Source organism: Leptodactylus fuscus, chromosome 8 (assembly GCF_031893055.1).
Source record: "Leptodactylus fuscus isolate aLepFus1 chromosome 8, aLepFus1.hap2, whole genome shotgun sequence".
Lineage (NCBI taxonomy): Eukaryota > Metazoa > Chordata > Amphibia > Anura > Leptodactylidae > Leptodactylus > Leptodactylus fuscus.
In genome coordinates, this window is record NC_134272.1 from 10,806,588 (window position 1) to 10,823,214 (window position 16,627).

The 16,627-nt window shown below is 44.2% G+C and overlaps 1 protein-coding gene across 1 annotated transcript in view; it reads left to right on the forward strand.

Annotated features, from left to right (window-relative positions):
- ADCY9 (adenylate cyclase 9) overlaps positions 1–16,627 on the forward strand; it is a 53,998-nt gene that overhangs the window by 32,657 nt on the left and 4,714 nt on the right. The window contains exons 2-9 of the mRNA XM_075284073.1: positions 5,096–5,286; positions 6,429–6,530; positions 7,066–7,286; positions 9,452–9,554; positions 9,636–9,844; positions 9,962–10,121; positions 13,768–13,916; positions 14,002–14,037. Coding sequence (XP_075140174.1) covers positions 5,096–5,286; positions 6,429–6,530; positions 7,066–7,286; positions 9,452–9,554; positions 9,636–9,844; positions 9,962–10,121; positions 13,768–13,916; positions 14,002–14,037 — 1,171 coding nt within the window. The remainder of the gene's footprint in view (positions 1–5,095; positions 5,287–6,428; positions 6,531–7,065; positions 7,287–9,451; positions 9,555–9,635; positions 9,845–9,961; positions 10,122–13,767; positions 13,917–14,001; positions 14,038–16,627) is intronic.

The window sequence follows — 16,627 nt, forward strand, 5'->3', positions numbered from 1 at the left end:
AGTCACTGTGTACATACATTACATTACTTATCCTGTATTATACTCCAGAGCTGCGCTCACTATTCTGCTGGTACAGTCACTGTGTACATACATTACATTACTTATCCTGTATTATACTCCAGAGCTGCGCTCACTATTCTGCTGGTGCAGTCACTGTGTACATACATTACATTACTTATCCTGTATTATACTCCAGAGCTGCGCTCACTATTCTGCTGGTGCAGTCACTGTGTACATACATTACATTACTTATCCTGTATTATACTCCAGAGCTGCGCTCACTATTCTGCTGGTACAGTCACTGTGTACATTACATTACTTATCCTGTATTATACTCCAGAGCTGCGCTCACTATTCTGCTGGTGCAGTCACTGTGTACATACATTACATTACTTATCCTGTATTATACTCCAGAGCTGCGCTCACTATTCTGCTCACTATACTGCAGTGTATTTTATATGACTTATCTTCTGCTGATGGTGTGATGACTATCTCTACTACACTGGATCTTGATAGAGGCGATCTATTCGGATATTTTAGGATGGAGCTAATAGTCCTAACATTCAGTTCCATGATGGACTGCAGTCAGATGAGATGTGTGTTCTGGTGTCCTCCAGGGTGGGGGAGGTGTCCTGACAACCTCTGAGTCTTCTCGGCCATTCCTCACAGTGATCCCCTCTTGTGGTGAAGATGATGCAGATGTCTCTGGTTCATTCCGTTTCCTTATACGTCTGATTTAGGGCCTATGTGTGATTTACACCTGACGTCTCTATAACTCACAGGGATCCGGCTCTTCTCTGCTCGTGATTTATATTGCATAAGAATCATCCTGAAGTACAAGATATAATTACAAGGATGTTCTGTGTTGTCAGGCGAGACTTGAGACGCTGCTTTGTATTATAAGCGAGCGTGACATCCTTCACGTGACATCAAGTAATGAGTAGCTGCCGATGACAAGGGGACAGGAAATATGGCCGCCTGAGAATTGCTTGTCTAGTCTTATGTAGAACAAAAGTTCAACTACTGTGTAATAAAAATTTATTGACTTAAAGGGGCATTCCGCTTACATCAACTTACCCCTTAACCTTGGCATCTTAGGAATGGTGGAAGTCCGATGGAGATAAAGGGGTTTTATCCTACTACAGACACTATTATCCCAGCAATGTGACACTTATCCCCTATCCAGGGGGGAGTATACAGTATATAGGTGTCTGTAATAGGACTACCCCTTTAAGCCCATTCATGGTCCATTTAAACTTAGGGGTAAAACGACGCCCCCATTCATGTGATCATTGGTCCCATTGCTCGAACCTCCACCACCCAGCCAGTGCACAGGATAGGGGATTATGTATTGTGACCAGAATACCCCTTCAAAGGTTTCTATTTGCTGTCAATGAATGGGCCCAAGTCTTCATGGCTGCCATGGGGCCCACAACCTTAGGGAGCCTGGATGCCATTGCTTTTTTTTTATAGGCCATTATTTGCTGGGTTACTCCAGCCGGTAACATCTGATTTTCACTTACCTATCCCCGCTCTATGGCCGCCTCTGCTTAGGTCTCAAGGGGGCGCAGCAATGTCGCGTCAGGGTATAATATGGAACAACCCCTGGTTGGAATTAAGTAAGTGAAAATCAGTTGTTACCTGATAGAGCAATCCAGTGGGTAGAGGCCTAAAGCACCTCTGTGGGTCCTGGTATGGGGGGGACGCCATATTGTGCGGGGACACCTGACTGCATTTATTGTATGGGGGCCTATAATGGGTGTAGCATATGGTATGAGGGCCTATAATGGGGGCTCTTACTGTATGGGGGCCTATAATGGGGGCTCCTACTGTATGGGGCCTGTAATGGGGATAGTACACAGTGTGGGGGCCTATAATGGGGGCTCTTACTGTATGGGGGCCTGTAATAGGTATAGTATATGGTATGGGGGCCTATAATCGGGGACTTACTGTATGGGGGCCTATAATGGGGATAGTACACTGTATGGGGGCCTATAATGGGTATAGTATATAGTATGGGGGCCTATAATGGGGGCTCTTACTGTATGAGGGCCTATAATGGGGGACTTACTGTATGGGGGCCTGTAATGGGGATAGTACACAGTATGGGGGCCTATAATGGGGGCTCTTACTGTATGGGGGGCCTATAATGGGTATAGTATATAGTATGGGGCCTATAATGGGGGCTCTTACTGTATGGGGGGCCTATAATGGGTATAGTATATAGTATGGGGCCTATAATGGGGGCTCTTACTGTATGGGGGCCTATAATGGGGGACTTACTGTATGCGGGCCTGTAATGGGGGATAGTACATGGTATGGGAGCCTATAATGGGGCTCTTAGTGTATGGGGGCCTGTAATGGGGATAGTATACAATATGGGGCCTATAATGGGGGCACTTACTGTATGGGGCCTGTAAGGGGGATCATATACTGTATGGGGGCCTGTAATGGGGATAGTATACTGTATGTGGGTCTGTATGGAGACAGTATACTGTATGAGGGCCTCTTTCGGGGATAGCAAACTGTATGGGTGCCTGTAACTGTTTTGGGGCCTTACTGAAGCACTTAGTGTATGGGGGCCTATAACCGGAGCTCTTACTATATGGGGTCCTGTAAGGGGGATACTATACTGTATGGGGGCTTGTAGCAGGGATACTCTATGTCATACTGTGTTGGAGCCAGTAAAGGAGGCAGAATACCGTGTGGGGGCCATGTCTTAAAGAAACATAGTCCATCTTGACCTGCGTTTCCCTTTAAGAGGCCGATGGCGAGTTCTATCGGTGCTGCAGGATGGGAAGGACTGAGTGTTCCTGTGATGTAATACAGAGATGTATTTAGAGATATTGGCACCCGCGGGCAGCGCTGTCCAGGTTTTTCCATAGTGCCGGCTGCATTTCACTTATGAGTATGTAATCGAGGGATGAATACCCTTGAAAACATGATGTCATCTATTATAATCTATGGAGCTGACAGGGAAGAGGGTGCGCCAGAAGAGACGCTGGAAAGACTACATCTGAGGGGCACCAGTTGGACAGACGATCCTTAAAGGGAATATCTCCAATTTTTTTCTTTTATTTTTTTATTGTATCGATCACTTTTTTTCTAATCTGTTTTTATTTTCTGATTGTAGAATTTTTTAATTCTACTTTCTGTCCATGATTATGGAGGCAGCCATCTTGCCCGAGCTTCTCCTTTGCTCTCTTATCAGCATTTAGTGATCTGCTTTACAGCACAGTCATGGCCATAAGGACCAATACTGGAGCCAAATCATTGAGGTCTATGGGAGAGTTTTCTAGACACGTTCTGTGGAGGGAGAGAGAAGAGATAAGCCGTGACATCATCTATGGTCAGTAGTGGATGATGGGTCAGTGGTGTTATCTATAGAGGTGTTATCTTCTATTGTAATCCTATGTGTGATGTAAATGCTGCAAAGAAATATACCTACATATTTGGCAAGTGTCAGTCTATTATTAGGCTTAGTGGTCAAGAGTGAAAATTGCAGGATTTTGCGTTCTGTTCCAATGACACGCAACAGGACAGGACCTTGCTCTTTGTTCATTGGAATGGAACGGACCACCGATCGCCCCCCCCCCTCGGAGAAGCATCAGCCTTCACACTCGGTCACGTGCATTAGGCCTGGTTGTGACTGCATTGTCTGCAGTTACTCCCCGGATTTATAGGCGGAACTGGCAACCATTTAATGTAGGGGTGTCCCCGCTCTCTCCTAATGATAGATGTTGGGGGAGAGATGGATCGATCAGATCGGTTTCAACATGTCCAATCCATCTGTTCTTGGGTACATCAGCCACCACTAGAGGAGTCTGGCAATGGCTAACCTCCCTTCTTCCTCTGACAAACCCAATGTGCATTTGTACGGGAGGGCTGAAAGGTATAGAAGTAGCTACTGACAGTGTCCACTTCTAGACAACTATGTACTTAGGCCCCGGGGACACTGAGGAATTTACGTGTTCTTCGTATATCGGTCAGATTTTTGGGCTCAAACCCAGTTAGGCTAGGTTCATATTTGTGTCGTGTCAGTCTATTATTAGGCTTAGTGGTCAAGAGTGAAAATTGCAGGATTTTGCGTTCTGTTCCAATGACACGCAACAGGATAGCTCGCCTGCTAAAACAGCAGTTACCCGCAGACACCCGTGACCCCATAGACTCAAACCAGTGGAGAGTACAGTCCTCCATGTAAGACTTTTCTCTCTCTGCCGAATTTCGTCGGAATCTGCAATGGAGTCTCCCACCAAAGCTTTAGGAGCCCAGGACTCCTTGTATCATAGTGACCTATGACTTTGGGGGTCCCTGCCTCTGTTTAGATTTGCTATCCTATACTACATACAGTGCAAGTGATTGAAGCCGCAGGCAGGCAGAGACTTGTGGCACCCTAGATCACTATGATACAAGGAGTCCCGGTCCCCTGGATTTTCCAAACCGATTCCTTTGTGTGCATGGAGCCGGGTGGCAAATACTGCACTAGACAATGCACCATCCCTGGTGACAGCAGGAGTACAAGTGCTTGTGTATGTGCTGCCACCTGCTGTCCTGTGAGTGCACTGCACACCAGTGGTCGCCCCTTGCACAGCTGCTGTGCCATAGTTTACTGTATGTGCATTTTTGTGCCTCGCATTCTCACGCACACTCGTAGCTGAGGTTTTATTTTTACTGCAGCTGTTCTGCTTAACAAAGCTGGTAATGTTGTATCGCAGGACTGCGGCCATTGGGGCTCTGTATTAGTAAAGTGGTGGATAATCCTTCAGGTAATTTAGTTTATCATTAAAAAATAAGTAAATCGGTAACCGGGCACAAGGCCGATGCCAAGTCTGCATCTGTGAAGGGCAAATCATGGAACAACAGAGGGTGTCGAATAAACTGGTGTACCATGATCACAGGGAGAAATCACATAATACACCTATGGATCAGTGCACCTCAAATGTGAATCAGTGCATCAAAGAGAATTAGTCGCAGTGTGCCCATAACAGTGATATTGTGCCCCATAACAGAGCTAACCATAGTGGCCCCATAACAGACACAAAGCCATAGTGCCCTAAATATAATGCACCTAACAATGTTCCTCTCTTTCCTACAGGCCTGAAGACCTATCTGATCTCTGGGCGCAGGCCACGTGTTCCCAGCTGCAGCTGCTCCCAGACTTTGCTCCCTATCCAGGAAGGATCAGACTCCGGTAGCGGCTCGCAGACCCCCCATGGCGTGGGGGGCCTCATTGCAGACAGTGCCAGTGACTCACTTCTTCATTGCTCTCACATGGAAAGACTCAAGGTGAGTGATCATCTGATCCGTGCAATGCGTGAATCACATGGATGTTGGCAGATGTGGGGGGATGGGGAGTATCAGGTTATAAAAAAACAAGTGAACCCTGCACATGTACGGTTAATGGCGTAAATGTCATCTGGATTCTGTGTCTGGCAGAGAAGTGTTAATGGTTTGATCTCTGTGGGATGCTAAGAGATTGTCCCCAGGAACAATCCCCTGCCACCCTTTGTCCTCATTAGCAGCAATTAATTACAGCACCCCCGGGTGCTTCTCCCAATGGGTGTGTGGAGGGAGAGAAGCCTTAATGAGGCTCACATTGAATCCCAATCTATTAATGTCCCCAGGCCTCCTGCAGAGAGAGCTGCCTAACACAAGCAAACATCACATTTGTAACTTTAGGGACCTGGTACAGTGTCACAAATCCTGCAATCCAATGACACGTTTATTATGGGGTATGAAAGTCGCACAACAGGAGAAGTGCTGGATTTAGCCCTATACATGGACCGCTAAATCCGATTAAATCCCACCTCCTGGAATGTCTCGACGGCTTCGGTGGACGTTGCAATGTGGTCAGTAATGGAGGCCGACTTCTACTATGGCAGCACTGTTGCTTTGCATTTCCCCCGTTTCCTCCTACATGCCAAAAAATATACCAAACGTAATAATGCGGATGGGGAGCAAGGCCTAGCCCAAGTCTTGTCCAGTCCTGCAGAGGAGGTACCATAGTACCGAGGAGGTCCCATCCTACTCCATGATAATAGACCCCACATTAAATTATGGGGGTGGAAGGCACTCGCATGTCATCTGAGTCTCATCCAAGTGCATTCTGCTATAAAATCGGACCCCCCTTGGGGGGTGCATGCAGCCTTAGTGAAGGGGACACAGTGCAGGTGGTACATTGCATCTCCTTTTTGCAAAAATAATACCCCGTCACCCAGTTTTCATATGAATGAAGCAGTGACGCGGTGGTCGTAGGGGAAGGTCACTGTACGGGGTAAGATCGCTGCAGTACAGCGGTGCTCCGTTCTCTTCATTCTCAGGATTAGTGGGGTCCCAAAGTTAGGCTATAGGATCCCATGATTTCTGTACACGCCCCTGATTTTAAGCATCTTTTCATCATGACATATTTGACTTTTGCTTCTTAACAGAGTTGTCCATCCTGTGGAGAAACCGGAGTCCGAGATGGCGTGGAGGAAGGAGCATCGGCTGTAAACGGCACCCCAGAAGAATGGAAAGGAGGGGGCAGTCGGGTAAGTCTAATTAAAGAGAACTTGTCACCAGGTCTGAAAACTCTAATCACATCTATCATCTGATCGGCGCTGTCACCCTGAGCATTTTAGTACTTAGTCTATCCAAATCTGTTCAGCTATTCCAAAGATATAAGCTCTGTGTTGATACAAATTATGGTCTACTAACCAAGTGGGCGGTAACACTGCGATTTCTCTGTGGGTGGAGTCTCAGTGCTGAATGTTATGCGGTGTTTACCGCCCACTTGGCTAATATACCCTAGTTAGTTTCAACATTAACAGGGCTTATATCTTTGGAATAGCTGAATGGATTTGGATTAGAGTGACAGCGCCGATCAGATGATGTTGTCACTGGGCTCTTCAGACCTGGTGATGGGTCTTCTCTAACATATAGAAATGGTCATTTGATTCACTAATACAGGGAGCCATTGGTGTTGTAACTAGATGAGGAATTGGGATTGTGGGGTGTAAGTGAAACCATTGGACATCTAAGGTAGTGGGTCTGACCATAAACGCACCTTACTTTCTTTACCCGTAGCCCACAGCCATCGGACGTCACTTAAAAACCCAGAATGGGCTTCTGAGCCCACCTCCAGAAGACACCTTAAACAACAGCCAGGCCTCTTTGTATGAGATGCTCCAAGGGAAGGGTCGCTGGTGCGGGGTCAGTATGGACCAGTCCGCTCTCCTTCCGCTCCGCTTCAAAAACATCAGAGAAAAGACCGACGGTCACTTTGTGGAGGTCATAAAAGAAGACAGGTAAATCCATCTAGAAGGCCTGTGGAAATAGTTCATTGAAAGAAAAGGTTCCACAAAGGAGCTACACATGAGAATCTAAGTGCAGGGAGTGGAACTGGAAGGCTCCATTCACACGGAGGAAAATGGTGTGGAATTTGGTGTGGAATTTCAGCGCTGAAAAAAAAGCCTCCCATTGACTTCAATGGGTTCCTTTTTCTGCTTGAATTCAATGGGAGGCTTTTTTTTCAGCGCTGAAATTCCACACCACATTCCTTTGTGTGAATGGACCCGAATAGGTCAATTATAGGAACAACATCTTAGCATATACAGTATATTGTATAAGTACATTGTGCGGTTCAGTATGTATTTTTTTCTAGTTTGAGTCCTATACATTTGGCTAGCTTCATTCAATCCAATATGGGGCAGGATAGTAGGAGACCTGAATTCCCTGAAATAGATTAGCTAGTACAAGATAGACAGATCGATAGATAGGAGATAGATAGATAGATAGATAGATAGATAGGATATGGATAGATAGATAGATAGATAGATAGATAGATAGATAGATGATAGATAGATAGATAGATAGATAGATAGATAGGAGATAGATAGATAGGAGATAGATAGATAGATAGATAGATAGATAGATAGATAGATAGATAGATAGATAGGAGATAGATAGATAGGAGATAGATAGGATATGGATAGATAGATAGATAGATAGATAGATAGATAGATAGATAGATAGATAGGAGATAGATAGATAGATAGATAGATGATAGATAGATAGATAGATAGATAGATAGATAGATAGATAGATAGGGAATAGATAGATAGGAGATAGATAGATAGGAGATAGATAGATAGATAGATAGATAGGAGATAGATAGATAGGAGATAGATAGGAGATAGATAGGATATGGATAGATAGATAGATAGATAGATAGATAGATAGATAGATAGATAGATAGGAGATAGATAGATAGATAGATAGGAGATAGATAGATAGATAGATAGATAGATAGATAGGAGATAGATAGATAGATAGATAGATAGGAGATAGATAGATAGGAGATAGATAGATAGATAGATAGATAGATAGATAGGAGATAGATAGGATATGGATAGATAGATAGATAGATAGATAGGAGATAGATAGATAGATAGATAGATAGGAGATAGATAGATAGATAGATAGATAGATAGATAGATAGATAGGAGATAGATAGATAGGAGATAGATAGATAGATAGATAGATAGATAGATAGATAGATAGATAGGAGATAGATAGATAGATAGATAGATAGATAGGAGATAGATAGATAGATAGATAGATAGGAGATAGATAGATAGATAGATAGATAGATAGATAGATAGATAGATAGAAGATATATAGGAGATAGATAGATAGATAGATAGATAGGAGATAGATAGATAGATAGATAGATAGATAGATAGATAGATAGGAGATAGATAGATAGGAGATAGATAGATAGATAGATAGATAGATAGATAGGAGATAGATAGATAGATTATATTCCACGTTAATGTTTAAAACAAAAAAATCTCTTACACTCACCTTCCAACGCTCCCCCACTGCTCTCTCGCAGTCTCGCTTACTCATATAGTTGTAGCCGCGATGTCACGCAGCACAGCCTCCGGGCGCCGATAAGTTGAAACCGGGACATACCTCCCACCGACCGGGACGGTTGGGAGGTATGCTTTAGGCGACCCCTGTGTTTTGTTCGTTCAACCCCCGCCGTGGTCGCGACCCACAGGTTGAGAACTGCTGCTTTAGCCAGAACTTGCTAGTTAATAAAGCCCTGTGATTAAAGCAGCATCTGCAAATAGCATAAGAGGGAAGATGCGGAAAGTGTGCAAACAATGATAATCATTCTCTATTAGTGAACTAGGAAGGACAGCTCTGCAGCACAAACAGCTGAACTTTGAAGGAAAGGTACCACAAAGGTATTGCACATAAAAATCTGAATGCATTGAAGTTTAGACCAAGAAAAAAAATCAGTAACAGGGGAGGGGGGTGGGGGTGGAGGCTGCAGAGATCTAAACAACTTAAAAATAACTGAAGAAAAATATGACGGAACAGATAAGTGATGCGGGAGCCAAGACTTGAGATAATCTCTTGACACATCAAAGACATCTCACATTGACCTATCTCTTCTGTCCAGCTTAATGAAGGATTACTTCTTCAAGCCGCCCATTAACCGTCTGAGCTTGAACTTTCAAGACAAGGAGCTGGAAACTTCATATCGAGCCAGCTATCAGGAGGAGGTAGTCGCTTGTACAACCTAAAAATGGCCATTAACCTGATCCACTATGTATGCTTAGCAGTCATGTGCTGTTTGTCTCCAGGTAAAGCGCATGGCTCCAGTAAAGACCTTCGCCAGTGCCACATTCAGTTCCTTGCTAGATGTGTTCCTCAGTTTCTTCATCTTCATCCTCCTTTCCATCACCTGTTTCTTGAAGCCAGGTGCGGTCCCTGTATCTCCCCCGACACCGGCACTTGTGGTGCTTGCGGTCTGTGGCCTCCTAGGATTTCTCTCCTTGCTTGTCTCCATCAGGTGAGCTGAGGACAACAGTGAATTCCTCTAAGACATTGAAAGAGATCTGTGTGTGGGGTGTACGGTTTTATTTTTGGTGATGCAGAGTATCTTCCCCTTCTTCTGCACACATTGCAGGATGGCGTTCTATCTAGAGGACATGTTCCTGTGCACCAGAAGACTCCTGGAGGTGATATCTGGTTGGCTTCCGCGTCATCTTATTGGCACCGTGTTGGTGTCTCTCCCTGCAGCCGTCGTTTTCTCCTACCTGACCCAGGACTTCTACAACAACGCACATGTATGAATATTCTCTCTTAATGTATAGTTATAGATCACAAGGTAGTGCGTGAACTGCTTAATATTACAATAGGTCGGGGCTCAGTAATGTCAGGTAGGACAGAAGGCTTGTCTATCTATCTATCTATCTATCTATCTATCTATCTCCTATCTATCTATCTATCTATCTATCTATCTATCTATCTCCTATCTATTTATCTATCTATCTATCTATCTATCTCCTATCTATCTATCTATCTATCTATCTATCTATCTATCTATCTATCTCCTATCTATCTATCTATCTATCTATCTATCTATCTATCTATCATCTATCTATCTATCTATCTCCTATCTATCTATCATCTATCTATCTATCTATCTATCTATCTATCTATCTATCTATCTATCTCCTATCTATCTATCTATCTATCTATCTATCTCCTATCTATCTATCTATCTATCTATCTCCTATCTATCTATCTATCTATCTATCTATCTATCTCCTATCTATCTATCATCTATCTATCTATCTATCTATCTATCTATCTATCTATCCATCCATCCATCCATCCATCCATTGTTATATTAAAACCATCAAGTGTTTAGCCAAAAGTGAAGCCCCATTGGACCCACCATTAGCTAAAAGCTTGAATAGATAGATAGTTTTGAGATAGAAGATAGATAGATAGAAGATAGATAGATAGAGATAGGAGATAGATAGATAGATAGATAGATAGATAGATAGATAGATAGATAGATAGATAGATAGATAGATAGATAGATAAAGATAGGAGATTGATAGATAGATAGATAGATAGATAGATAGATAGATAGATAGATAGATAGATAGGAGATAGATAGATAGATAGATAGATAGATAGAAGATAGATAGATAGATAGATAGATAGATAGATCAGTTTGTATATTATGCAGAACAATTCAGAACAAGCCTTTGATAATTCTGACAATCACTTGGTGTTTTTCCCACTTTTCCTCCATGACGACATCCAGTCCGCACTTTTTTGCCAACTCCCAAAATCTCAAGGGTCAGCGCCAGGGGTTTAATGATTGTAGATTGGAAACTCTTGTACTGGAAATGTTTTAACCTCAACAAAGCCGCACAGAAATATCCGTCTGTCCCCTCAGATTCGTTTCCTTCCCTGGGTTCGATGTTTCCCAAGCCTTCTCCATTAATATTCATTGAGTATAATCATCTAGATTGCAAAATAAAGAATATTCTAATGAAATTAAGTTTGTGATGGGAAACGCAGAGTTGTGCAGTTCTCAGCCATATCATACACAACTCGTCAGGGGACAAGGGTCCGTGCCAATTACATTAAAATGTGGGTGAACCCCATTTCCATATCAGCAGCGGGGTCCGACCTTTCCCAATGCCATTATTCCAGTTTTAGTTACATCCAGTTGTCCATTGTTGATAGAAGAAGTCGCTGAGGGTCTGACCACTAGGACCCCACTGATCATGAGAAGGGCGCCTGCGAGTCTTCTGCATTCATTCACTTCTGCACCATTCACGTCTATGGGACTGACAGAGATAGCCAAATACAGTAATCCATTGATCCCAGAGAATTTGTTGGAGTGGTGGTTACTTGCTACCACTCCATTCACTAGGGGGTCAAGATTATTGGGGGCCAAATTATATATTTATCATCTATCTTGTGGATCTATGACCCAATAATCAGGTGATCGCGGCAGGTCAGGCTTCAGAAACCATTGGCCATTAGGATAAGCTCTGGCTGGGCCTACAGCGGCCACTGCAGGGGGAAACTAGTATTACAAGTTGGCCATTCATGTGTTTCATGCACAGGTCAGGTCCGTCAAAGTAAAATGTTTTAACCTCAACAAATTACAGGCCGGTAAGTCTGACCTCGATAGCAGGAAAAATCTTTGAGCAAATTGTCAAGGAACATTTACTTCGGTACCTGGATGGGAAGGCATTAATTAACCAGAGCCAGCACGGCTTTATGACCAATAAATCTTGTCAGACTAACCTGATTTCCTTCTACAACAAAATCACTGAATGGTTGGACCAAGGGAATGCCGTGGACATAGTATATCTTGACTTCAGTAAGGCATTTGATAAAGTATCACATAACCTTCTTATTGAAAAAATGATTAAGTATGGCTTTGACAAAAAATCAGTTAGGTGGATTCACAACTGGCTTAATGATCGGGCACAACGAGTAATACTAAATGGCTACACATCCAACTGGAAGAAAGTCAAAAGCGGGGTGCCGCAGGGCTCTGTTCTGGGCCCAGTACTTTTTAATATCTTTATAAATGATCTGGACGATGGAATTATTGGGGAACTCATAAAATTTGCAGATGATACGAAGATAGGAGGAATAGCCAACACTAGAGAGGAGAGAGAGTGTATTCAAAAGGACTTAGACACACTGGAACAATGGGCTGAGGCCAACAAAATGGTATTTAACAGGGACAAATGCAAAGTTCTACATCTGGGTAACAGAAATGTAAAAAACATATATAGTATGGGAGGAATAGAACTAAGTGATAGCATAGGGGAAAAGGACTTGGGCATAATAGTAGATCACAAATTCAACATGAGCCAACAGTGCGGTGCTGCTGCAAAAAAGGCTAATAAAATTCTGGGATGTATTAAGACAAGCATTGAATCTAGATCAAGAGAGGTCATTATTCTGCTGTACTCTTCCCTGGTCAGACCACACCTGGAATACTGTGTACAGTTCTGGGCGCCTCAATTCAAGAAAGACATCAATATATTGGAGCAAGTCCAGAGAAGAGCAACCAAAATGGTGGAAGGTCTGCAAACCATGTCCTATGAGGAGCGGCTAAAAGAACTGGGATTGTTTAGTTTGCAGAAGAGAAGGCTGAGGGGAGATTTAATAGCAGTCTACAAATATCTGAAAGGTAGTCACAGTGCAGAGGGATCTCCCCTATTCTCATTAGCACAAGGAAGTACAAGAAGCAATGGGATGAAACTAAAGGGAAAGAGATACAGATTAGACATTAGGAAAAACTTTCTGACAGTGAGGGGAGTGAGAGAGTGGAATAGGCTGCCACGGGAGGTGGTGGGCGCTCCATCAATGGAAATCTTCAAGCGGAATCTGGATAAACATATAGCTGGGATGATTTAGGAAAACCTGCACTTGCAGGGGGTTGGACCCGATGGCCCTTGAGGTCCCTTCCAACTCTACCATAAGAAATAAGAAAAGCCACTCTCCTTGGCCAATTGGGGGTATGTCATGAGCGTAGGACACCCCCTGCATTATGTTCATATATTTCTTGGTGAATCAACCCCTTTAATACTCCTCCGCAGACCTGTTAAATTTGTTTGGGGCCACAGGAAAGGAATGGCCCATTCCAGGTTAGTCTCCTTCCCAGGATTTTTTCCTTCGATAGGGGCCTCATTTTTAATTCTGCTTTGGGGCCTACTGTTCTATATGTACCCTATATAGCATCTATAAATATATGCTGCTGCCTCCTTAGATGGCCCAAGAATTTAAGAGCCCCCTTGAATCTGTATGGCGATGCCACACATGGAATGAACACCCCTTTTATTTGTCCTAGGGGTGCACGATACATAGATTTGGTTGCGTCAGTATTGCAATGGTGGTGTTGTGTTGCCCCCTGGTGGTCATTAACTGTCTCTCCACTTCCTACAGTACACCATGTTCCTGTGCTCCGCTCTGCTGATCCCCATCGTCCAGTACTGTAACTTCTGTCAGCTCAGCTCCTGGCTCCGCTCCACCCTTGCTACCCTGGCAGGGGGGGCCCTGTTGATTCTACTCTATGTACCGCTCTTCCCAAATGAGTAAGTCAGTGTCGAAACCTTAAAGGTATATACAGCAGATGTATTACGTGATTCATGACATTATATGCTTATATGTTTTTCCTAGGCCCCCCCTGACATCAGACGTAGCAACAAATTTCAGGTAAGACGATAATACATAATGAAAATTACTGTGGAGTCCAGAAAATCAGCGCGATATTCTACAGTCACTGTATAGTGGATGAGAGGCTAGCGAATCCCACCCCCAAACTGCGGGAAAATACACACTGCGGACACATTGCAGCATGTCATTTATACCGGTGGTTTCCCTATAGGTAGAATGGAAGCAGAAAGTCCCATTTTTTCCCGCATCGCTTTTTTGCTGCGGCCCATTAAAGGGGTCTTAGCCTAAAAGGGGTTTATCGGTAGGGAAATTTATCTATGGCTCAGGAGGGGTTAAAACAATAAAACAAGTGATTCTGACCTCAACAAACCGCCAAAGCTCCTGTTCCAATGCTCCCGAGGCTGGGCTTTTTTTTTTGGTCCTTCTTGACATACGTTTGATCACCGGCATTTAAGCGAATGTTCACATGGCAAGAAATTTCCAACATGTATTCTAGTATGTTGACGTCATTGAACAAGGACAGCAGCGGAGTAGGCAGCGGAGAAGACCGCGTAGGAGCCGGGGGACAGGTAAGTAACAGTAGTTTTTTATGTTTTTATTCCCCCGGGTCTCCGATTATTATACTCTGGGGTCTGAAAATACCCCAGAGTATAATAATTGTTTATGGGTGCCCACAGTGGGACATAATACTGTGTGCAGGGGCCACTATGGGGGATAATACTGTGTGCAGGGGCCACTATGGGGGATAATACTGTGTGCAGGGGCCACTATTGGGGATAATACTGTGTGCAGGGGCCACTATGGGGGATAATACTGTGTGCAGGGGCCACTATGGGACATAATACTGTGTGCAGGGGCCACTATGGGGGATAATACTGTGTGCAGGGGCCACTATGGGACATAATACTGTGTGCAGGGGCCACTATGGGGGATAATAGAACGCACAGAAATGCGTAGGAGGGGGCCGGTCGAGGTCTTCGGTGTCGGTTGAGGTTGGGGGGGGGGGGGGCATGTCAAAAGTTCGCCACGGGGCCCCGCCATTCCTAGTTACGCCACTGTATGTGTGATAGCTTCTATAGGCCGCAGGGCGTGTGATCACAGCAGGTTATACATCTATAGGGGCCTGGCAGTGACCACACAAGGCCACCTCATAAGGCCTGGTCTGGGAGTCATCATAAAAATAACATCAGATGCCCAACAATGCCCCAAGCGCTTAAAGTGAACTTCCCTTTTAAATAATAGGGAAAAGGCCTTCAGATACGCAGAACTGGGGCGGTGGACTATCGCCCCCCCACTCTCTAAACTTCCTTTATACTTGTCGCCTGGACAATGATTCATTGCAGTTGGGCTGTAGAGGCCATTTGCATGTCCAGCTGCCACATCTTCTCCAGTTGCCTGCCTCCAAGCAAAGCAAATCCCGCACCGCAGGCCATTTTTACTGACCCCTTTCACAGTCCCCATTGTCTCCCTGCCCCATGGTCTCACACCCCCCACCTGTCCCAAGCATCTGCTTATACCAATACCAGGGACGAAATACAACCATTCATATCTGGATATTACTGACAGGAAAACCTAAATCCATGGTCGTGAAACAAAATGGACGTCGGCCATTTTAGGATTCAAATATTTGCAACCTCTTCAGAATTCAAGGTTTATGTTTCTTTCGGATATCTGACCAACAATGACGTATGGCGAGACATCTGCCCGCTCTCAGACCCCTACAGCAGTAAACGCCATTATATTCACTGCGTTTACGTTTTTTTTAGTGTTAAGTCTAGGGGAGTTACAAAGGGATTTTTGGATTTCCTGTGTCATGCATCGCCCCCTATTGCCTTGAACTAGGCATAACATTAGGATAGTTTTAGAAATGTTGTTGTTGCCCGTACCAACCTATCACCACACAGCTTTCATTTTCTATTCTGGTCTTGAAAAATGAAAGCTGCGCAGTAATTGGTTGCTATGGGCAACATAGAAACTTTTTAGATTTGGCAACCATTGTCATGTACGGGCATGTGAAAAACAGAACGGATGACACACGGATGGTATCTTGAGAGCCGTCCGTTTTTATCACAGATCTTATCATTTCCACGTATGAGACCGAGCTGCGAAACAGACAGAAACCGGACCTGTTGTAAATTTTCCATCTTGGTCCTATGGCCCCCAAATGGACGTGTTAAAATGACATTTGTGAGCCCAAGGCCTTAGATTTCAAGGGGTCCATTTGTTTTAACACACAGACAAAAAATACAACTTAGGGCGGGTTTCCGGCGCAGTGCATCGGCATCCCCGCTCCTGATTAGGCCCGAATGAAAGGGCCTAATGGGGAGTGAGTCTCAACCCACGGATGCGGCGGCTGACTCAGTCACAGAATCCGCGGGAAGTTAGGCCGTGACACTTCACTAGCGGGAAAAGAAAGCGAGGGACTCCCATTGAAATAAATGGACAGGCAGATTTTGACTGCAAAGTACCTGCAAAGTATATGAGATTCTAGCTAATCCCACCCACACATTGCAGAAAAATATCCGCAGCAGAAATGCTCCGTTTTGAAAAAACGTTGCATTTTTGTATATCGCAGCATGCCAATTATACCTGCAGAGACATTGGTGTTTTCCGTATACGTATAATAGAG